Source organism: Ceratotherium simum, chromosome 2 (genome assembly GCF_057802395.1).
Source record: "Ceratotherium simum simum isolate JZ-2026a chromosome 2, ASM5780239v1, whole genome shotgun sequence".
Lineage (NCBI taxonomy): Eukaryota > Metazoa > Chordata > Mammalia > Perissodactyla > Rhinocerotidae > Ceratotherium > Ceratotherium simum.
In genome coordinates, this window is record NC_141901.1 from 33,441,477 (window position 1) to 33,464,579 (window position 23,103).

The 23,103-nt window shown below is 40.9% G+C and overlaps 1 protein-coding gene and 2 long non-coding RNA genes across 5 annotated transcripts; all 3 read right to left on the minus strand.

Moving 5' to 3' along the window:
* Positions 1-249: 249 nt before the first annotated feature.
* Positions 250-1,013, minus strand: LOC147917807 (uncharacterized). The gene is made up of 2 exons (XR_015554582.1): positions 921-1,013; positions 250-764 (listed from the first exon to the last, which is right to left on the minus strand). It is a non-coding gene; the product is annotated as an uncharacterized LOC147917807 (long non-coding RNA).
* A 1,017-nt stretch (positions 1,014-2,030) lies between these two features.
* Positions 2,031-6,680, minus strand: LOC147917808 (uncharacterized). Its single transcript, XR_015554581.1, has 3 exons — positions 6,519-6,680; positions 3,012-3,097; positions 2,031-2,439 (listed from the first exon to the last, which is right to left on the minus strand). It is a non-coding gene; the product is annotated as an uncharacterized LOC147917808 (long non-coding RNA).
* A 9,157-nt stretch (positions 6,681-15,837) lies between these two features.
* On the minus strand, positions 15,838-18,483 carry LOC101407851 (SLAM family member 6-like). Of its 3 annotated transcripts, XM_087418662.1 has the most exons (4): positions 18,348-18,483; positions 17,221-17,544; positions 16,508-16,783; positions 15,838-16,349 (listed from the first exon to the last, which is right to left on the minus strand). In XM_087418662.1, the coding sequence occupies exons 1-4, from the start codon at positions 18,397-18,399 to the stop codon at positions 16,321-16,323; spliced, it is 681 nt and encodes a 226-aa protein (XP_087274788.1). In that variant the 5' UTR covers positions 18,400-18,483; the 3' UTR covers positions 15,838-16,320. The 3 variants fall into 3 exon arrangements, with proteins under 3 accessions (XP_087274788.1, XP_087274783.1, XP_087274787.1); XM_087418657.1 differs by lacking the exon at positions 15,838-16,349 and having other exon boundaries at positions 16,360-16,783; XM_087418661.1 differs by lacking the exon at positions 15,838-16,349 and having other exon boundaries at positions 16,364-16,780.
* Between the last annotated feature and the right edge of the window lie 4,620 nt (positions 18,484-23,103).

Genomic DNA, 23,103 nt, shown 5'->3' on the forward strand with positions numbered 1-23,103 from the left:
AACATATTATAGCACTTAGCCCATAGTAAGAGCTTATTGATGATTATGATTTTACTCCAAGGGACTAGAATGGCCCTGACTACTCCTGTTCTCCCACCTCTAATCATCAGCATCCTTCAAAGTGCACTTAAAATGCACCATACTTTACAAATTTCGGTCCACGAATGTGGATGTGCCTCTATTAAGGCAGCTATATGAAACTCTGCCTTGTATTACAGCTACGGTATTTCAAGAATTCTACAACATCACTGATTTTTGAAAGCAGTATTATTTTAATAACAGTATTTCAGGAGAAAAATACACTATCCCTTTTAGCCCTACACATTAATATTATGACTCATCTTGATTCCAGAAACCTTAAATTAAGGGGGAATTTTCTTCTTAGAATAGATAACATGGTATTGATACAAATATTTTATCTCTTTTTGTCCTCATTCTCATGCAGTGTGCACACACATGGGCTCACACACGGAAGATATGAAATTTTATCCCATTGGTCTTTGACAATCCATAGTACTACACCTTGAAAAGCGTAGAGGTCTGTACTGTAATTTAATTGAGCAACAGAGAAGCAATGGCCTCATCCAGGCTCTCCTGGGGCACTAGTGGCCTTCATGGCCCTGAGTTAGACATAAGGAGTTTGCTGAGCATCTGTGTCTGGATGTGCCAAGTTCATAGAACCCCCAGGGCCATGAGGAGAAGAAGCCCCTTCCCCAGCAGAATCCATGTCACTGGGCAATAAGTGCCTGCAGCTGCCTTGGAACCTGAAAGAGAGAAAGTAGAGAGAGGGCAGAGCATGTGTGTGTGAGTGAACGGGGATGTTGGCAAGTGCCGAGAGCTGGAGTCTACTCTCCAGCTCCTTCTAAAGCTTGTCAAAGCATTTCCCAGGAGTCTTGGAGAGGCCAGAAGGGGCCAATTACCTGCACAAAGCTCCCGAGCAAGGATGTGGCTAGAGATGCTATCGCTAGCAGGGTTGATAGCTGTGCAGGTGTAGTTCCGATCCAGATCATCAAGGCTTCAGGAGTCATTGAGGATGGATCCTTCCTGGGACACAACAGCCCCTGGTCCCACTCGTGTCCACTGATATATGACGTTGTCTCCTCCTTCCTCCACAGAACACCTCAAGGTCGCATGACAGGTCCCATTCTCAGAGGTGATGGACTCCACGCTAATGTGAGGCCTTGGCAGCCGCTCTGCTTGAAGCAATGATTTTAATAGTTTAAGAGATATTAACAGCAATGACGAGCCTTCTTAGGCCATCCCAGGAGGAAAGGATTGAGAGAATAAAGGGCAGAGAACATAGAAAGGAATCCAGCCCCCTTTGGAGAAAAGATCCCGAATTCTTCCATTTGTAGCCTCTTAGGGGCTGAATGGAGGAAGGAGCAAGTTGTGTGATGGTTTTCAGCCAGACACAACCACAGCCTTCAGCGAGAATCTGCTGTTAACTGAAGAGGACAAAAAACAATAAGAAAAGGAAAAAAAAAGATGTACTTATGAGAGGTTCTAGACTGGTCACAAGAGTGAACCTAAGTGACAACTTTTACTGAGGGTCATCGCCCCCAGCCCCAGGCTTAGTGGATGGCCCTATTCACCCTTACCCGTAGGGAACTGGACCTCTATGCCCTTACTCACTGAAGATCCTCAGAGTGTAACTGAAAAGCACTGAAGAGGTATTCGTGACTATCTGGACACTGTATGATCCTGCGTCTGCCATCGTCAGGTTGCTGAGCTGCAAGGAGTAGGACTGGGTGACCTTCAGTCTATCTTTGCGTTTTGGAGCAGTCACCAGGAATAGTGCTTCATTTGGATTTATGAAGATGACAGATGTTCCCCTGTGAAGCCAGGTGATGGAGTCAATCTCCTCTCCTGCAGGAAACTTCAGGGGAAGAGTTACTGACTCCCCCAGAACACCGGCCACCATCAATGGGGTTGAGCTCGTTTGTGAAACTGTGTTGTCTATAAACATAGAAGGAAGTGGCTATAAAAACTAGCTCTGACACCCTCCCTCACTCCCAAGTCATAACTCTCGCAGGTTGGGGTGCACAAGAATGTTGGACATAAACAGGTGTTAGCAGTGGTGCGGTGGCTGGAGCTGGAAGTGGGCAATGCCTAAACTCTCCTTCCTATGGGGTCACTGCTCCATCCCAAGGGCTGGGTTCCTACTGAGGGCTATTGGCCCTGGAAGACCAGAAGGGAGACCACAGGGGGAGTCAGAGCCCAGCCTTGCCCTGCCCACCCCTCTTTTTCCTTAGTACTAATCATAACTTCCTGTTTTATGGAATGCTTCCCCACTCTGGAGCTTGGGTTTCAATTTCATTGCAGTTCTGGTGTCTCAGTGGTGTGTGGAATAAGGATCCCTAGATGACAGTGCTGATCCTGTCTTTATTGAGATGTGCAGTTTTCGGGAAACCTGTTGATTTCTCCAGGCCTCTTCTTTTCCTTTATAAAACAATGGAGATAAATGTAAAGCCTTTCATAGCTAGACCTGATGGCCTACTGGTTAAACTGCAGTATGCTCCGCTTTGGCGGCCCAGGTTCGGTTCCCGGTCGTGGAACCACACCACCCATTTGTCAGTTGCTGTGCTGTGGCAACTGCTCACATAGAAGAACTAGAAGGACTTACAACTAGAATATACAACTAGGTACTGGGGCTTTGGGGATGGACAAAAAAGAGAATAGAAGATTGGCAACACATGTTAGCTCAAGGCGAATATTTCCCAGCCAAAAAAGAGTAAAGATTTTCAGATTCCATGTAACTCTGACATTCACAATGTCATAATACTATGTACCCTTGACCCTTCTCTTCTGCTCTTTCTTTCTCTTCTTTACTCTCTAATCAGTCTTTCTCTCTCATGTTCTGGAGTCACTCAACCTTTTCTGTCTACCTGGTCCCCCAATCTCTCGCACATGAGGTCCTAAGTTCGGTGAAAGGCCTTGCTTGGCAGTACCGACGTGGACACTCTGCCACTCAGAAGGTCAAGCTAGAGGGGAGGAGCCTCTGACCCACTCACCTGGATACTGGAGAAGCAGGAGGAGGAGGAGAAGCTGAGCAGGAGGTCGCATGCTGGCAAGACTGATCGGATTAGCCCTGAAGATCCTAAGGAAAAAAGAGGAAGATGGAAGACAGCAAAAGTCCTGTTCTGCAGCAAGAACAGCAAGATGAACCTCTGTTAATTCCCATACACATTATTTTTGCCAATCACTTCCCATTTGTTTTCTTTTGATTGGCCCTGACACCTGCCTCTGATTGTGTCCTTGAAGTCATAAAGAGTTCAGAAATGTGAAGATCCCACTTTAAAGAACCTAATATGCTTTAACAAATGGTTTTGAAATGATTGGTTGGCTATTTTTTGAAAGTTAAATGCTCCTCTTACCCCATACCCTGAATAGTTTACAAAATTAAAAGAAAAGAATAATACCACCAAGTGCTGCTACCTCCATACAAGTGTTAGGAATTAAGTGGAAGTTTCTACTTGGTCTGCCCCAACAATCCACTTTTAAAACAAGTGCAGCACAAGTCCTCAGTAACACAAATCCCCCAGCACTACTGGCACTGATGAACTTGCATCTTCTGGCTTTGACCCCACACTGTCCGCTGTCTACACTTCTAACCCGTTTGACTATGTGATTCACATTTGGCCGAATACTTCTCAGGACTTGACAACAGACTTTGTTACATAGGCTGTATTCATGATATATCAGTGGTATCATGTAACAAAAACCAATGGAAATTAGCTTGTGATAAGGGGGAGGGGGTTACTATAAGAATAAAGAGCCCAAGGGTAAGAATGTAGCCAGGACTCAGAAATCACTGGATGTAGGAAATGAAACCTAAGGAGAAACCAAGTAGGACTCTGTCTCTATGGTCTGCCCTCTATGTGTACGGTTTATTCTTTTTCTGGATCAACTCTGTCTCCCCTCTCTACCGGTAGAATATGGTCACCAGTACACAGCTGTTACAGGGCTAGCCACATCTAAAGACTCATCATCATTCTCTATTTCTCTCTGTCTTTCTTTTCTTTCTCTTTTTCTCCCAATTCCAAATTCCTGGGCATGGGACTCTAGTGAAGGAAGTAAGGTCACATGGTGCAAATTTGCCTGCCTCCTTCCTACTTCCCCAAACATAAGAAATTAGGAGTGTTTCTGTAAAATCAATAGCCAGTCTCAACGGTTGATAACACAAGAGAATCAGTCTAACTTAAGACTGTTTTTAGAAATTTTCAACCAAACACTGAAGTTGAGATAATGGTACGTGAACTCCCAAGATACCCCCACCCAGATTCAATAATTGTCACTGTTTTTGCTACTCTTGTTTCTTCCATATTTTTCTATCTTTTTTCTTGATCAAGTATTTAAAGAAAATTCTAGATATCATACCATTATCCTATTTCAATATATTTTTTAAAATATATATATATATATATATACACATTTTCTTACATAATCTCAATGCCATTATCACAATCCAAGATCCTTAGCAAGTCTTATGAGGACCTGCCATTATCTTCAGCCTCATTCCTACCCCTGTTCTGTTTGGGGTGTATTGATTCTGTAGTACCTATGAGACATCCAGGAAAGTTTCATGCAATATCTCATTTACCCTTTGCAAAGCCATTTGCAGTAGATGACATATCCCTATTTTGTGGGGAAAGAAACTATAGCTTCTTATTAAATAACTTGTCCAAGATCAAACTGTTAATATGCTATTACGTTCCCTCTCTTACGGATGTTCTCAGTTCTACTGAAATATGTTCAATGTGGTCGCCTTGGAACCGTGTTATCAAGTGCTCAAGCAGGGGACCTAAGGTTAACATTTGATCCTGATATGTGGAATCTTGTCCTTCTTGGGCAGCACATGAGCTGCCCCTTATTATTTTTGGGGGGAGGTAAGGAAGATTAGCCCTGAGCTAACATCTGTTGCCAATCCCCCTCTTTTTGTTGAGGAAGATTGGCCCTGGGCTAACATCTGTGCACATCTTCTGCTAGTTTATATGTGGGACACCTGCTACAGCTTGGCTTGATAAGTGCTGTGTAGGTCTGTGCCCAGGAACCGAACCTGTGAACCCTACATCACTGACGTGGAGCACGCGAACTTAACCACGATGCCACTGGGCCGCCCTGCCCCTTCTTCTTTGCTGTGTTAGAATGGCAATAGGCTAACTTCTATGCTTTCACAGACCTAATGAAGATACCGTGGACAAGGTTAGAAATAAAAGAAGGAAGTCACAGAGAGAGTTGGCCTAACAGCATATAGCACTGACCAGCAACAGATGTGGTAACCATGGACAGGAAATGTTTTCTCATCTTACAGCATGATAGTGCTTCCAGAAAACATCAACGTGGAAAATGCTGTGTAATGTGACTTTGTGTCAGAAGGTGGAGCTGGGTCGGCCTTCAGAATCAGTACAGTCAAAATGAAGTAGATATTAGGAGATGCCAGGGACTCGTAAAGGAGAGTGTGTCTATAGCTGTGGTAAGGTGCAGCTAAGAAGAACCTGAGCCCTGACTTGCTGCACGTCCTCATTGAGGAGGGTAATAGCAACTGAAGAAATCAATGAGAAAGGACCTTCAGAGGTCTTTGGGATCTCTGAATTCTAGAGAAGAAGACTTAACATTTTATGCAAGCTCATTGCAGTAAAATCAAACAAAATACGAAGGTATGCAGAAGACAGCAGAAATCTTCTTAAATCTTACCATTCATAAATGATTCTTGTTAATGCTTTGGCAAAATTCTTTCTAGACTTCTCTGTGCATATACGTCTACACACAAGCTTGCACACACACACACACGTGCATAGATGGAATCATCTGATTTGCTGATTTGTAACCTTTTATAACTCAAAAATAGACCATGAGTATCTTTCTATGTCCCTGAAAGCAGATATTCGTAATCCTTTTATGATGGCCTAGTGTTCTAAGCGTATATATCAATTTACATAAAAGTATACTGTAAGTTTTTCTCAACAATGTGAGAAAATATATACATATATTTCATATATACATTTTTTAAAATTTATCCAGCTCTCTCTTTAGGTTACATTCCTAGAAATAGTATTGTTTGGTCAAAGACCTGTACTTTTAAAACTGTGATGTATTTACAAAAGTATCCTGGTCCCCAACAATGTAGCAATTTACCAGATAGAAAATTCTTAAGGTATAATAGGTTCACTTGGATTCCCCTGCTTGTGTCATGTCATGGAAAAATGAGGGCCACATAAATAACATCACACACATTCAATTCTATTTCCTCTAAGTGATCTTTAAAGTTTGTTGAAAGCAAAAATAAAAACTCAAGAATGAACATCAAAACAGAATGAGTCAATTTCCTCTGAGACGCTGGTCATCTGCGGCTGTTGAGGGATGGAGCGTAGGCTCAGAGACACCTGCACAGGCATAGGCACAGCACCTACACTTACTCTGTAGAAACAGGGTGGGCCTGCACCCCAAATTTGGTTCAAATGTCAGACTAATGATGCCACACGCACATACCAAGAGGGTCTGAAAGGTGTATTACTTACATGATGAGACTTTCTGGGTAGAGCAGGACAGTCTCTTGAGCTGGTCTGAAAATGAGTGGAGAGAGCTGTCAAGGGAGACTGGCGTGGGGCCTTTGTGGTGCGTAGGAGTGCGGCGGCTGTGAGTGTTCCTGCGCCTGGCCAGGGGCTCGTGTGTTTTGAACTTCTTGCTAGGGACAAAGGAGGAAGTACCTAGGCTTTCCTATCAGCTTAATCAGCTTGCCCGGGTGTGGGGCAGAAGGGGAAGAGTAGAGTGAGGCGTAAAACCTGTCAGTAGTCAACCATCAAAAATATAATGTCAGATTCTTATTGCACACTTCCTAGACCAAAACTTTGTCAGAAAAAGCTTAGCAGTTCGGAGATGAGTGGAGACCTGAAGGCCCATAGTTTACCTTTAAACCTCAATTGAAAACCTCAAGCCAAAGATGGCCAGATGGACTGTGTAAGACCTATGGAGTTCTCACCTCTTAAACGAGGATGCAGATTCCCACTGGAGAACTGATAAAGCAGGCACTGCAATAGGCTCGCAAATCTTAGAGAGGATTGTGGAGTTTCATCCTTCTTGTCATATCCAGAGCTGTCGTCCACTGAGGTCCAGACAACCTCTAGTTACTGAGGTTCTATAGCAAATACAGGAAATCTTTTTTCTACATAGGGCCAAATACCCACCAAGAAAACATCAAGATCCACATATGTAAATCAATCAACTTGGTTTATATTATAACAAAAATTTTAAATGTTTTATTCATAGTTTTAACATTAAGCACAAGATACATAAATTTATAACTAATTTAAAAAATAACAATATTAAACAATAATATGTAACATTTATTGAACACTTACTTTGTGTCACGATTCCCATGTTCATTGCAGCATTATTCTCAATAGCCAAGATATGGAAAAAACCTAAGTGTACACCAATGGATGAATGGATAAAGAAAATGTAGTAGATATAAAAGGGCATATTATTCAGCCATAGAAAAAGAATGAAATCTTGCCATGTGCAACAAGATGGATGGACCTTGAAGACATTATGCTAAGTGAAATAAGTCAGACAGAGAAAGACAAATATCATATGATCTCACTTATATGTGGAATCTAAAAAAAAAAGATCAAGCTCATAGATACAGAGAACAGATTGGTGGCCGCCGGAGGTGGGGGAGTGGGAAGGTGGGCAAAATGGGTGAGGGTGGTCAAAAGGCACAATCTTCCAGTTATAAAATAAATAAGTCATGGGGATGTAATGCACAGCATAGCAACTATAGTTGATAATACTGTATTGTATATTTGAAAGTTGCTAAGAGACTAAATCTGAAAAATTCTCACTACAAGAAAAAATTTGTGCAAAATTATGTTATACATCAATTATACCTCAATAAAAAATTTTTTTTAATTAAAAAAAAGTAGAACTCTCCAAGGAAGCCATTAGGTGTGAAGTTTTCTTAGTGGAATTATTTTTCTAATTATGTTTATTTCCGTAACATACAGAAAAGTAGGCATATGATACAGAGATCAGAAAGTGAATCCAATATTATTACCACTACTCAAGCCAAGAAACTGAAAATTATCAGCAGTCCTGAAGCCCCATCTTTTCCCTCTCCCAATACCAACATGCAATCTCTCCCCAAAGGCAACCAGATATCCTGACTTCTAACACCATAAGTTGGTTTTGCCTATATCTGAGCTCTATACAAATCGGATCATATAGCGTATGTGTTTTTCCATCTGGCTTCTTTTGGTTAACGTTAAATTTGTAAGAGTCATCCATATTGTGGAGGCCAGCTCTATTTCCTTCAACTTCATTGCTGTGTAGTATCCTAGTGTATGCATAAACCACAATTTATTAACACATTCTATAATCGATGAGCATTTGTTTTTCAGCTTGAGTCTATTGTAAATAATACTTCTATAAGTAGATCATTTGTTTGTTTGCGCTCAGATGCTCTCATTTCTTTAAGGTATATATCTAGGAGTAGAATATTACTGGTTCATTGAGTATGTCTATATTTAAAGCTTAACAGGTAATGAAGGACCGTGTTTGAAAGAGGCTGCACCTATTCACCCTTCCATCTGCAGTATACGTGGTCCCCGTTGTTCCACACATCATTGCTCCACTGGTAACACCTAGCGTTATTAGTCTTTTTGTTTTAACTATTCCTTCTGGGTGTACATTGATATCTTATTTTAGTTTTAATTTTTGTTTCCCTGATTACTAATAAAATTGAACATGACTACAAATGTTTATTAGTTAATTTGTTAGATATTTTTCAAGTCTTTTGCTCATTTCTCCCTTGAATTGCCGGTCATTTCCTTTTGATTTGTATGAATTCTTTATATATTATGGATCAGAGCCTTTTGTTCTGTGTTTTGCAAATACTCTCTTCTATTCTGTGCTTTGTGTCTCTACTCTCTTAATGGTGTTTTTATGAGTGGAATTTCTAAATTTTAATTTAGTACAATTTAGTACCATTTCTCTTAGGGTCTGTTTAAAAGTTTTTTCCCTACCACAAAGTCATACAGAATACAGATATTCTTCTGTAAATACAATATCTTTTAGATTTTTGTTCTACATTTCACATGAGGGTCTACAGTACACTTGGAATTTTTTGCGTGTAGTGTGAGGTAGGATGCAAGATTCATTTTTTCCCCACAGGGACAGCAAATTGATCTCGCACCATTTGTTGAAAAATTGTCATTTCTCCACAGCTCTGCAATTCCTTCTTTGTCATATAGAAGTGTCTATATACAACTGGGTGTCTTTCTGGAACTTTTATTCTGTTCCATTGGTCTATTTGACCTTTCTTTTGCTTTTGTCATGCTGTCTTAATTGGAGTAGCTTTCTAATAGATTTTTGTATCTGGTAGCATTACTTCTTCCCCTTTTCCCCTTCTTCAAGAGTGTCTTGGCTAGGAGTGATTCTTTTCATTTTCATATACATTTTAGACTCAGTTTGTCATTTTCCACACTAAAAAAAAAGCTGCCGTGATTTTGTTTGGCACTGTCTTTTATACTAATCTGGAGCTATTTACATCTTTACAATATTGATTCTTCCAAATTGTGTGAATATCCACTCATTCATTTGGGTCTTCTTTCATTTCTCCAAATAATGCTTCATAGTTTGATTCTGGACATCTTGCACATCTTTTCCTAGATGTATTCCCAGGTGTTTGAAATGCTTTCATATCATAAACGGCAGCATGAATTTTGTCAAGTTTAATTTTCTGTTATTGTTATATGCAAATACAATTAATTTTTACAGACTTTCTATCCTGTGCCTTTTCAAATTCATTTATTGATTTTAATAAGTTATCAGTAGATTCCTTGGACTTTATTGTCCAATCATATTGAAACCGGCAAACAGCCATTGATGATTAAGCAGCTAGTAACTATGGGGGATTGGAATTGGCCACCTCAAAATATGTCTCTGCCTGAAAGACACTTTGGCCCCCACCCCCACTAACTAACCAAAGGAGTTTGGCATGGGAGGCTTGCCCAGAGAACAAGCCATTACCATAGACATATCCAGGTATCTGGGAGGGTCCTTGCTAAGCCCAGTCTTAGTTCTGGTTACGCTTTATAAGAGACATTTACATTTGTAAAAGAAATCTCCATTTGTAAAGGTATCTTCTTCTCTGTACCAGGAAGAAGAGGGGGATGGCCTTACCTAGAAACTTATCAGAATGCAAGGCTAGGACTTAAATCTGCATGATAAACTTACCCATTGTTAACTGTGCTGTTTAGGCAATGTGCTGTCTGACTCCCGCTAGGTTACTATATGTAACATCCCCCTGGAGCCGGGGTCACCATGGTAATGGGTGTTCGAGCTATTCTTTTCAGGAATTGGAATGCCTGGTCCACTTCAGGCTAGTTGAGACCACCAACCCATCAACTAGGCCCACACAGACATATGTCCAATAAGCGACCTTTTGACATCAACAGGTTAGAACTCCACCCTCAGGGCACGCTAATGCTGCCATTCTGTGAACAGGCGTCCTACGAAGAGGCATGAAGCCTGACTGTGCTTGCACAGATCAACAATTACATCATCCCTCCTCACCTCCAATCATTTCAGACCAACTTGCCCCCTACCCCATGAATATCCCTGAGTCCCTATTTTCTGGGATGCGGATTTGAGATTCATTCTCCCATTTCCACACTTGGCTGCCTTGTGATTAATAAACCCTCTCTCTCTCTGCAATTTCGTTGTCTTGGTGATCGGCTTTCTGGGTGGGCAGCGGGCAAAAACAGACTTGGTGCAGTAACAACAATGTTTGTGAATAGTGACAGTATTATTTCTTCCTTTGTAATATTTTCCCCATCTTATTATTCTGATCAGGACTTCTAGTACAATGTTGAATATTTTCCTTTTTCCATTATTATTTCTTCTATGATAGATAGGCTATATAGAACTGTGTTTTTTGTGTCAAAAATTATAAGATTTTTAAAAATCTTCTGATAATTATTTACAACTTATTTTCATTATCATAAGAGAACATTAGGGAAAGAGGTATACCAAAATATCTCACTTTGATGGTAGATTTGTCTATTTCTACTTGTAGGTCTATCAACTTTATATTATATATTGTAAGATTATCTTTCTAGGTGCCTGCAAATTTTCAATTGTTATATTACCCAGATATTAAATGGGTTATCATTACAAGATGACCCTCTTCCTTAATGCTTTTGTCATAAACTCTTTTTTGTCTGAGTTTAATATAACTATTCCAATTTTCTTTTGGTTCATATTTACATGCTATAATCTTTTCCTATGCTTTTACATTCAAAATTTCTGTGTTCATATGTTTTATATGTTTCTTTAGTAAACATTACAAAGTTAGATATTGTTTATTTTAATCCTATCCATCAATGTTTATGTTTTCACTGGAGCTCTTAGTCCATTTACATTTAATGTAATTACTGATGTATTTGAGTTTATGATTTATATCATTCACCAGCTTTATGGTTATTTGACTCTTGATGAATGTTTTCAATGTAGGGGCGTTTGCACTGATAGAAGTTTTAGAGAATATTTAGTCATTCCTGCCACACTTTTTAATTTGCACTACGCAAAATCTCATTAAATGTAACCTCACTACGTTTCAAATAGAATTCAACAATGTAATCTTTTTTGGGTGTTCTGGCCTCCTTTCATTTTGTGCTTTTGTTTGTTTGCTTGATTAATTTGCATATCACTGTGTACAAGGGGGATGTGACAAGACTCTGCCTGTGGAAAAGGTGGGTGGTCAAAGAGAGTTCCTGGGAGACCGGTTGGCTAAAAAGGCACTCTGGGGAATCAGAAGGTCTAAATGGATTTCTAAGTTATTTGTTATGGCGTGTGCAATGCAAACCTGTCCTTCTCTACCTCCTCTGCAAAATCTTCAGGAAATTCTGCTTTGCTCACCAATCTTTTCTTATGAGTGAACTTTGATTTGGGCAGGGAATGGCATGAGAATATGTGTTGCGGTATTGCTTTCTGTGTCCACAGGGGCAGTGCTAGGAGAGAACATGGCGCCCGGAACTTGGAGGCAGAGAAGGTCAGGAAAAAGTAAGTCCCTAGGAATTTACAGAAACATTGTAGAAGTTTCCCCAGGGCATGGACTTGGGGAATTGAGGGAATTTTACCTAAATTTCAAGTGCTGGGGAGGAGGCCTCTGCAAGCTGCTTTATACACCACTGGAGTTACTCCTATGTCAGCCATTGAGGCATCTCCATTGTCCCTGAAGTCCCCAAGTAAAAGAACATTTTATATTAGACCTCTGCCATTAGCACATTTCGGTGGATATTAATTGGATATGAATTAACTTAATTAAAGCAATGGCCTCATGTCCATTTTCATGTCCAGAAAACCTCTTAGGACTAACCATACTGATCGCTCAGATCCCCGGGTTAGTCAAACAGGTTTAATAAGCACCTGTATTAACCATATCTTTTTATTTTCTGCATACTGATGCTGTGACATCTGGGACCTTGCTGACTCTGGAGGGACTGCCCCTCCTGGGGATAGCCAATCCTTAGAGAGACTAAACAGTCACCCCACTTTCAAACGTAAACTAACCAATCCAGAGCCCATACTCCTAACAGCTGCATTATCTCACACTCCTCCAGGCCACTATCCACCAGCCCTAATCACCCAAGGCCAGGTGCCGGACAACTAGGGACAGCCCTATGCCCCAGAGCCCACTGAAATTATTCAAACTAGCCAATCCCAAACCTGCTTACCTTGCCCTACCTGTTCCTTCCCGGAGGAGCCACAATTAAGGCTCTGGCCTGCAGTCCTCCCCTCTCTCTCTGCTCTTGTGCCTGCATCCTACCTCAGGGTTTCCTTATTGCCCTCTCCTATTGGGAACTGTGAGTAATAAACTGTTGTTTCAATGGCAATCATCTCCTGATCTGTGGGCCTTACTGATCCTCAAATTTTCTATTAATACTCTGTATTTTAAAACAGCACCATGCCTAGATGTACCAAATTTATAGATATCCAGGATCACAAGGCGTAGAAGCACTTTTCCCAGGAGAATCCACTTCATTGGGCAATAAGTACCTGCAGGTGCCTTGGAACTTATAACAAAAGGAGAGTTTGAGAGGCCAGAGCACATATGTGGTGGATTGTGTGTGTGTGTGTGTGTGTCTGTGTGCGCGCACTGGGAGTGGGTGTGTCCTCTCAGCACTCTCCAGACCTTCTCAGAGCATTGCCCAGGGGTCCTGGAGATGCCAGAAGGGTCAGGTACCTGCTCAAGACTGCCAGGCAGGGAGAGCAGATGTTATTAGTCATAGGGTTTAAGGCTGTGCAGGTGTTGGACTGGTCCAGGTTGCAAAGCCTGAGGAGTCACTGAGGACAGACCCTTCCTGGGACACATCATCCCCTGGTCCCACTGGTCTCCACCTGTATGCATGATCTCTCCTCCGCCCTTCAAGGAACGCTTTAGGACAGCATTACAGACCCTGTTCTCAAAGACAGTGGACTCCAATGTAACTTGAGGTCTTCTTAGCAACTCCGTTGGATGCGATACTTTTAAAAAAATGAAAAGAGCTAAGAGGGTCCTCTCTGGGCATCCTAAGAGAAGAGGACCTAGGGATGAATAAGAGAAAATAGCAAAGATTCCAAACAGTTCTGGAGACTCTTCTAATCCCAGCTTATGAGAGACTAAACAGTAAAAAAAACAGATCATCTGAGGTTATTCAACCATGCACCAGGAACTGTTGGTGGGTTTTGGTCACTGAGATGAATCTTTTCTCTGCTCTGGAGTTTCTCTGAGGGCCTTGGTGTTCACTTCTGCAGTTCTTATTTAGATGTAGCTCATCTCATAAACCAGTTAGAGGTTTAGAACAGGAAGAAGGAGGCTGAGGATGAGGGGAATGGGGGAGTATGCTGGGTTGGATACTGTCCTTCACATATTCATGTCTGTCCTGGGACCTTCGAATTTGACCTAGTACAGAAATAAGGTCATGATAGATGTAATTAATTAACCTGAGGTCACACTGGAGCAGGATGGGTCTTCAATCCAATATGACGGGTGTCCTTATAAGAAGATGAGAAGAGATACAGACAGGAGTACACCATGAGAAAACATACAAGGGGAACATAATGGGATGATGGAGGCAGAGACTGCAGTGATGTATCTACAAGCCAAGGAACAACAAGGATTTCTGGCAAACCCCAGAAGTTAGAAGAGAAGTGAAAGGATCCTTCCTACAGGTTTCAGAGGGAGCATGGCCCTGCCAACACCTTGGTTTTAGACTTCTAGCCTCTGTGAGAACATAAATTTCTGTTGTTTTTAGCCACCCACTTTTTGGTACTTTGTTATGGCAGCCCTAGGATAGTAACACGGGGAGGAAACGAGACATCTACCCAGGAAGCATTCTGGACCCACCAATCATGTCAGTGAAACTGAGGGACCACTCTTAATAAGAGTCATCCAGTCTCCATGGCCTTGGGAGGAACTTCCAAGCTTGGCATCAGTGCTGTCCCTTCTAGATTGTCCAATTTGTTGGCATATAGTTTTTCATACTATTCTCATACTCTTTTGTATTTCTGTAGTATCCAGTGTATTTCTCCTCTTTCATTTCTTATTTGTTTGAGCCTTCTCTCTTTTTTCCTTAGTGAGTCTGGCTAAGGGTGTGTCAATTTTGTTTATCTTCTCAAAGAACCAGCTTTTAGTGTCATTGAACTTTTCTACTGTTTTTCGGGTTTCTATTTCATTTATTTCTGCCCTAATTTTTGTTTTTTCCCTCCTTCTTCTGACTTTGGGCTTTGTTTGTTCTACTTTTTTGAGTTCTGTTAGGAGTAGTTTAAGATTACTTATTGGAGATTTTTCTTCTTTGCAGAGGTGGGTCTGTATTGCTATGAATTTCCCTCTTAGGACTGCTTTTGCTGCATCCCATATGAGTTGGCATAGTATATTTTCATTTTCATTTGTCTGAAGATATTATTGGATTTCTTCTTTGATTTCTTCATTGACCCATTGGTTGTTCAGTAGCATGTTGTTTAGTGTCCACATCTTTGTCACTTTCCCAGCTTTCTTCTTGTAGTTGATTTCTAGTTTCATAGCATTATGGTTGGAAAATATGCTTGATATGATTTCAATCTTCTTAGATTTGTAGAGGCTTGCCTTATTTCCCAACATATGGTCTGCCTTTGAGAATGTTCCATGTGCACTTGAGAAGAATGTGTATTCTGCTGAGTTTCACTCGAGTGTTCTGTATGTAGCTGTTAAGTCCATCTGGTCTACTGTTTTGCTTAATTCCACTATTTCCCTGTTGTCTTTCTGTCTGGATGATCTATCCATTGATGCAAGTGGCGTGGTGATGTCCCCTACTATTATTGTGTTGCTATTAATTTCTCCTTTTAGGTCTGTTGTTATTTTATATACTTTGGTGCTCTTGTCTTAGGTGCATATATATTTATAAGTGTTATAACCTACCTTACTAATCCACCTACATCAGTCACTTAACTTATCTGACTTCATCACTGACAGTGCTGTGAGTTGAGGCAAATTACTTAGACCCTCTTAGGTTCAGCTTCTTCACTGGTCACATGGATATAAGGGAGTTTGTTTTATAGAGTTTTGATCATAATTAAGGAAGGCAACATATTATAGCACTTAGCCCATAGTAGTAGCTTATTTATGAGTATGATTTTACTCCAATGGGCTATTATGGCCTTGACTACTCCTGTACTCCCACCAATAATAACCAGCATCCTTGAAAGTGCACTTAAAATGCTCCATACATTAGAAATTTCAGTCCACTAATGTGGATGTGCCTCTATTCAGGCACCTGCCTTGTATTACAGCTACAGTATTTCAAGAATTCTAAGACACCATTGATTTTTAAAAACAGTATTATTTTAATAACAGCATTTCAAGAGAAAAATACACTATCCCTTTTAGCTATACTCATTAATATTATGACTCATCCTGATTCCAGAAACCTTAAGTTATGGGAGAAATTTCTTCTCAGAATAGATAACATATGGTATTGATACAGTTATTGTATCTATTTTTGGCCAAACTTCCACATTGGGCACGTGGGCTCACAAATGCAAGATATGAAATTTTATCCCATTGGTCTTTGACAATCCATAGTACTACACCTTGAAAAGAGTACAGGTCAGTAATGTAATTTAAGTGAGCCACAGAGGAGTGATGGCCTCATCCAGGCTCTCCTGGGGCACTGGTGGCCTTCATAGCCCTGAGTTAGACATAAGGGGTTTGCTGAACACATGTGTCTGGATGTGCCAAGTTCCTAGAACCGCCAGGAACATGAGGAGAAGGAGCCCCTTCCCCAGCAGAATCCATGTCACTGGTCAGTAAGTACTTACAACTGCCTTGGAACCTGCAAGAGAGAAAGAAAAGAGAGAACACAGCATGTGTGTGTAAGTGGATGGGGTTGTTGTCAAGTTCCTAGAGCTGGCATCTACTCTCTCCAACTTCTTCTAAAGCTTGTCAAAGCATTTCCCAGGAGTCTTGGAGAAACCAGAAGGGGCCAGTTACCTGCACAAAGCTGCTTAACAAAGATGAGGCTGGAGGTGCTATTGCTAACAGGGTTCATAGCGGTGCAGGTGTAGTTCCGATCCAGATCATCAGGGATCCAGGAGTCACTGAGGATGGATCCTTCCTGGGACACAATAGCTCCTGGTCCCATTGATGTCCACCGGTATATGACATTCTCTCCTCCTTCCTCCACAGAACATCTCAAGGTGGCATGACAGGTCCCATTCTCAGAGATGACAGAATCCACTGCAATCTGAGGCCTTCGCAGCTGCCCTACTTGAAGCAATGGTTTTCATAGTTTAAGAGATATAAACAGCAATAACAAGCTTTATTAGGCCATCCAAGGAGGAAAGGACTCAGAGAATAAAAGGGAGAGGACATAGCAAGGAATCCAGACACCTAGGGAGAAAAGATCACTAATTCTTCCCTTTCCAGCCTTGTAGGGTCTGAGTGCAGGAAGGAGCAAGTTGTGTGATGGTTTTCAGCCAGACACAACAATAGCCATGAGCCAGAATCTGCGGGTAACTGAGGAGGACAAAAAAGAATAAGAAAAAGAAAGAAAAAGATCTACCAGGGAGAAGTTCTAGACTGATCACAAGAGTGACACAAAGGGACAGTCTTTACAGAGGGTCACCCAGCCCCCAGCCCCATGCTTAGTGGATGGCCCTATTCACCCTTACAAATAGGGAACTGTCCTGTATGCCCTTACTCACTGAAGATCCTCAGAGTGTAACTGGAAAACACGGAAGAGGTACTCGTGACTATCTGGACACTGTATGATCCTGCATCTGCCATTGTCAGGTTGTTGAGCTGCAAGGAGTAGAACTGGATGACCTTCAGTCTATCTTTCCGTTTGGGAGCTGTCACCATGATTCGTGCTTCATTTGGCTGTATGAAGATGATAGATGTTCCGTTGTGAAGCCAGGTGATGGAGTCGATCTCCTCTCTTGCAGGAAACTTCAGGGCAAGAGTTACCGACTCCCCCAGAACCCCGGTCACCATCGATGGGGTTGAGCTCATTTGTGAAACTGTGTTCTCTATAAACATAGAAGGAAGTGGCTATAAAAACTGGCTCTGACACCCTCCCTCACTCCCAAGTCATAGCTCTCACAAGTTGGGGCGCACACGAATGTTGGACATAAACAGGTGTCAGTAGTGGTGCTGGGGCTGAAGCTGGAAGTGGGCAATGCCTAAACTCTCCTTCCTATGGGGTCACTCCTCCCCATCCCAGGAGCTGGGTTCCTACTGAGGGCTGTTGGCCCTGGGAGACCAGAAGGGAGACCACAGGGGGAGTCAGAGCCCAGTCTTGCCCTGCTCACCCCTCTTTTTCTTTAGCCCTAAATTTAGACTCTCATGACTTCCTGTTTTATGAAATGCTTCCCCACTCCGAAGCTCGGGTTTCAATATCATTGCAGTTCTGGTGTCTCTAAATATGTGTGGAATAAGGATCCCTAGAAGACAGTCCTGATCCTGCCTCTCTTTAGATGTGCAGTTTTGGGGAAACCTGTTCATTTCTCCAAGCCTCTTCGTTTCCTTTATAAAACAATGGAGATAAATGTAAAGCCTTTCAGATTCCTTCCAACTCTGACATTCACAATGTCGTGATACTATGTACCCTAGACTCTTCTCTTCTTCTCATCCTTCTTTCTTTTCTTTACTCTCTAATCAGTCTTTCTCTCTCATGTCCTAGAGTCACTCAACCTCTTCTGTCAGCCCGGTCCCCCAATCTCTCCAACAGAGGATCCTAAGTTCTGGGAAAGGCCTTACTAGGCAGTACCCATTTGGACCCTCTGCCCCACAGAAGGTCAGGCTACCAGGAAGGAGCCTCTGACCCACTCACCTGGGTACTGGAGAAGCAGGAGGAGGAGGAGAGGCTGAGCAGGAGCTCGCATGCTGGCAAGACTGATCGGGTTTGCCCTGAAGATTCCAACAACAAAGGAGGAAGGTGGAAGAGAGCAGAAGTCCTGTTCTGCAGCATGAACCACAAGATGAATCTCTGTTATTTCCCATGCTCATCATTTTTGCGAACCACTTCCCTTGTTGTTTTCTTTTGATTGGTCCTGACATCTGCCTCTGATTCTGTTCTTAAAGTCAAAAAGTTGTTCAGAAATATGAACATCCCACTTTAAAGAACCTAATATGCTTTAACAAAGGGTTTTGATATGATCAGTTGGCTATTTTTTAAAAGTTAAATCCTCCCTTTAGCCCATACCCTGAATAGTTTATGAAATTAAATGAAAAGAAGAAAAACACCAAGTGCTCTTACCTCCATATAAGTGTTAGGAATTACGTGGAAGGTTCTACTTGGTCTACCCCAATAATGCACTTCTTAAAACAAGTGCAGCACAAGTCCTCAGCAACACAAGTCCCCCAGCACTATTGGCACTGATGAACCTGTGTCCTCCGGCTTTGACCCCACACTATCGGGTATCTACATGACTTCTAATCCATTTCGCTATGTTATTCACATTTGACCCAGTGCTTCTCTAGATTTGACAATAGACTTTGTTACATTGGCTGTATTCATATCACTGGTATCATGTAACAAAAACCAATGCAAATCAACTTGTGATAAGGGGGAGGGAGTTACTATAATAAAGAGCCCAAAGGTAAGAATGTAGCCAGGACTCAGAAAGAACTGGATGTCGGAAATGAAACCTAAGGAGAAACCAAGTAGGACTCTGTCTCTTGTGTCTGGCCTCTATGAGTATGGTTTATTCTTTTTCTGGATCAGCTCTCTCTCTCCTCCCTACCAGTAGAATATGGTCACCAGTACACAGCTGTTACAGGGCTAGCCACATAGAAACTCATCTTCATTCTCTATTTCTCGCTCTCTTTCTGTACTTCCTCTTTTTCTCCCAATTCTGTGTTCCTGGGGGTGGAACTCTAGTGAAGGAAGTAGGGTCATAGGGTTCAAATTGCCTGCCTCCTTCCTACTTCCCCAAATATAAGTAATTAGGAGTGTTTGTGTAAAATTGACAGCCATTCTCAATGATTGATGATACAAGAGAATCAGTCTAACTTAAGACTGTTTTTAGAAATTTTCAACCAAACACTGAAATTGCGATAATGGTACTTGAACTCCCAAGATACCTCCACCCAGATTCAATAATTATCACGGTTTTTGCTACTCTTGTTTCACCCATATTTTTCTATATTTTTTCTTGGTCAAGTATTTAAAGAAAATTCTAGATATCATGCCATTATCCAGATTATTTCAATATGTTTTTTAAAATATATGTATACATTTTCTTACATAATCTCAGTGTTATTATCACAACTGAAAAAGTGAAAAATGATTCATTGGTATTATATAATGACTGGCCCATATTCAAAGTTCCCCTAATGGCAAGAAATTTTTGTAGTTGTTTTGTTTTAATCAGGATCTAAACAAGACCTTTATGCCTCATTTGGTTATTGAATGTCATAAGTACCTTCTAATCTAGACAAGTTAATCTCCTTACCTCCTCCTTTTTCATTTATTTATTTCTTTATTTTTATTGATGTTTTAATAGTTTTTAACATTGTGAAATTTTGGGTTGTACATTTTTGTTTGTCCATCACCATATATATGTCTCCCTTCACCCCTTGTGCCCACTGCCCACCCCCATTGCCCCTGGTAACCACAATACAGTTTTCTCTGTCCATATGTTGGTTTATATTCCATATATGAGTGAGATCATACAGTGTTTGCCTTTCTCTTTCTGGCTTACTTCACTTAACAAAATACCCACCAGGCCCATCCATGTTGTTGCAAATGGGACGATTTTGTCTTTTTTTATGGCTTAGTAATATTCCATTGTACATATATACTACATTTTCTTGATCCAATCCTCAGTCGAGGGACACTTAGGTTGCTTCCACTTCTTGGCTATAGTGAATCATGCTGCAATGAACATAGGAGTGCACAAGCCTCTTTGGATTGTTGATTTCAGGTTCGTTGGATAGATTCCCAGTAGTGGGATAGCTGGATCATAGGCCATCTCTATTTTTAATTCTTTGAGGAATCTCCATACCGTTTTCCATAGAGGCTACACCAGTTTGCATTCCCACCAGCTGTGTATGAGGGTTCCTGTTTCTCCACATCCTCTCCAACATTTGTTTTTTTTTTTTGGCTTGTTGATTATAGCCATTCTAACAGGCGTAAGGTGATATTGTAGTGTCGTTTTCATTTGCATTTCCCTGATGATTAGTGATGTTGAACATCTTTTCATGTGCATGTTGGCCATCCGTATATCTTCTTTGGAGAAGTGTCTGTTCATTTCCTCTGCCCCTTTTTTGATCGGGTTGTTTATTTTTTTGTTGTTCAGTTGTGTGAGTTCTTTATATATTATGGAGATCAACCCCTTGTCAGATGTATGTTTTGCAAATATTCTCTCCCAGCTGGTGGGTGGTCTGTTCATCTTGATTCTGGTTTCGTTTGTCTTGTAGAAGCTCTTTAATCTGATAAAGTCCCACTTGTTTATTTTTTCTTTAGTTTCCCTAGTCTGGGTAGGCACGTCATCCGAAAAGATTCCTTTATGACCAATGTCAAATAGTGTGTTGCCTATATTTTCTTCTATGAGTTTGATAGTTCAAGGTATTCCCTTCAGGTCTTTGATCCATTTTGAGTTAATATTTGTGAATGGTGATAGCAGATGGTCCACTTTCATTCTTTTGCATGTGGCTGTCCAGTTTTCCCAATACCATTTATTAAAGAGACTTTCCTTTCTCCATTGTATGTTCTTAGCTCCTTTCTCGAAAATTAGCTGTCCATGTATGTGTGGTTTTATTTCTTGGCTTTCAATTCTGTTCCGTTGATCTGTGTGTCTGTTTTTGTACCAGTACCATGTTGTTTTGATTACTGTTGCTTTGTGGTATCTTTTGAAGTCAGGGATTGTGATGCTTCCTGCTTTGTTCTTTTGTCTTAGGAATGCTTTAGCTATTTGGGGTCTTTTGTTGCCCCATATGAATTTTAGTATTCTTTTTTCTATTTCCGTGAAGACTGTCATGGGATTCTGATTGGGATTGCATTGAATCTGTAGATTGCTTTAGGTAATATAGACATTTTAACTATGTTTATTCTTCCAATCCATGTGCATGGGATGACTTTCCATTTCTTTATGTCATCATCGATTTCTTTCAATAATGTCTTATAGTTTTCATTGCATAGGTCTTTCACCTCCTTGGTAAGATTTATTCCTAGATATTTTATTCTGTTTGATGCAATTGTAAATGGTATTATCTTTTTGAGCTCTATACTCAGATTATTTTAAATCATCACTTGTCACTATTTTACTTGGTATCACTAATTAACTGCCTTAATTACTAATTTGCACAAGAGCTGCATTATGATTATTTCAAATGCTAACAGTTCTTCCTCTGAAAATTTAAGACTCTCCTTGTGAATTGTTGTTATGGCTCTTTCAGCCTGAGCAAGTTTCCCTTAGATACTTTTAGTTTCATGGGTTCATCTGTGATATTAAGTTACTGAGCCTTGCTAAATTACTATGTCCTAGTATAACATGGGTTCTATATATTTTAATATGTGTCTGTTAATAGATTTTTATATCATATTTATTCTTTTGGACAGGGATGGATGCAGAGAGAGTTAGCAGTTTGAGGTTTTTTGGTTATGCTGGAGCTGTGTTATAATCTAGAAAGTCTTGATGGGATTTTGGCAAAGAAATTTAATTGGTGTGCAGTGGAGAAGGATAGATTTGTATTCCACCTACTCTGCATCCCAATCCTAATGAGGAATAGCAACAATTATTTTTTTTAAAATCCTTTAATGTGATAAGGCTGAGAGAAGGGCAAGGAGAACCTTTTCCTTTCCCAAAAAGAAATCTGGCTCCTCTCTTACTACAGCTTTCAACCCTCTCTCCACGTGGTGGCAGGGCAATTCCAAGGTCTGACCCTCAACTCTTGGCATGGCGTACAGCATGTTAACAGAGCCTACCTTAAGAAGTCAGAAAAGTAAAAGCACTAATCTGTCCTAGCTAGAGGATGTGGAGTTGGGAGAAGGGTAGGATTAGCAAATTCTTAAAGAGGAAAATCCATAAACGAGCAAATGAAATTTCTCACGAAGAAAGAGTCTCTAATAAATTCAGTGTTCATCATCTGAAGTCTTGCCTCACAAGCATTTAGCGACCCTCAGCAGATTGATAGTCAGGTAACACCATTTCTTTGTAGATGATGTATTAAGACATCCAGGGTGGTGGTTGAGAGCATAGGCTCTGGAGCTGGACTTTCTGGTTTCTAATCCTAGATTCACCACTTTGTCATCATGTGTGTGATCTTGGGCAAGTGACTGCTTTTGACTAAACCTCCGTTTACTCAACTGTAAACATCATTGGATTACCATGGAGACCAAAAGAATTACTCTGTTTAAGAAGTTTAGCATAGTGCCTGGCACAGAATAAGCACTCAATAGATGTTAGTTATTGTCATCTGGATTTTTAATTATTTACCGTGTTGACCCCAAAAAATGCCTTGGGAGAATCAGACTGAAGAATTCTAAAACTGTCCGTCTGGTTGGGACCTACAGATGGTGCTACCACCTAATCTGCTCTGTTTTCTAGATGATGGTGAACATTTACCAGGAGCCCCTCAGCAGG

Bases quoted from the DNA above. Each gene is read 5' to 3' on its own strand.
- LOC101407851 (XM_087418657.1), bottom strand. From the start codon at position 18,399: ATGCGAGCTCCTGCTCAGCCTCTCCTCCTCCTCCTGCTTCTCCAGTAC. The intron at 17,545-18,347 runs GTGAGTGGGTCA...CTATGTTTATAG, and splicing joins CCTGCTTCTCCAGTACCCAG to AGAACACAGTTTCACAAATG. The intron at 16,784-17,220 runs GTGAGTAAGGGC...CATTGCTTCAAG, and splicing joins TTACACTCTGAGGATCTTCA to TAGGGCAGCTGCGAAGGCCT.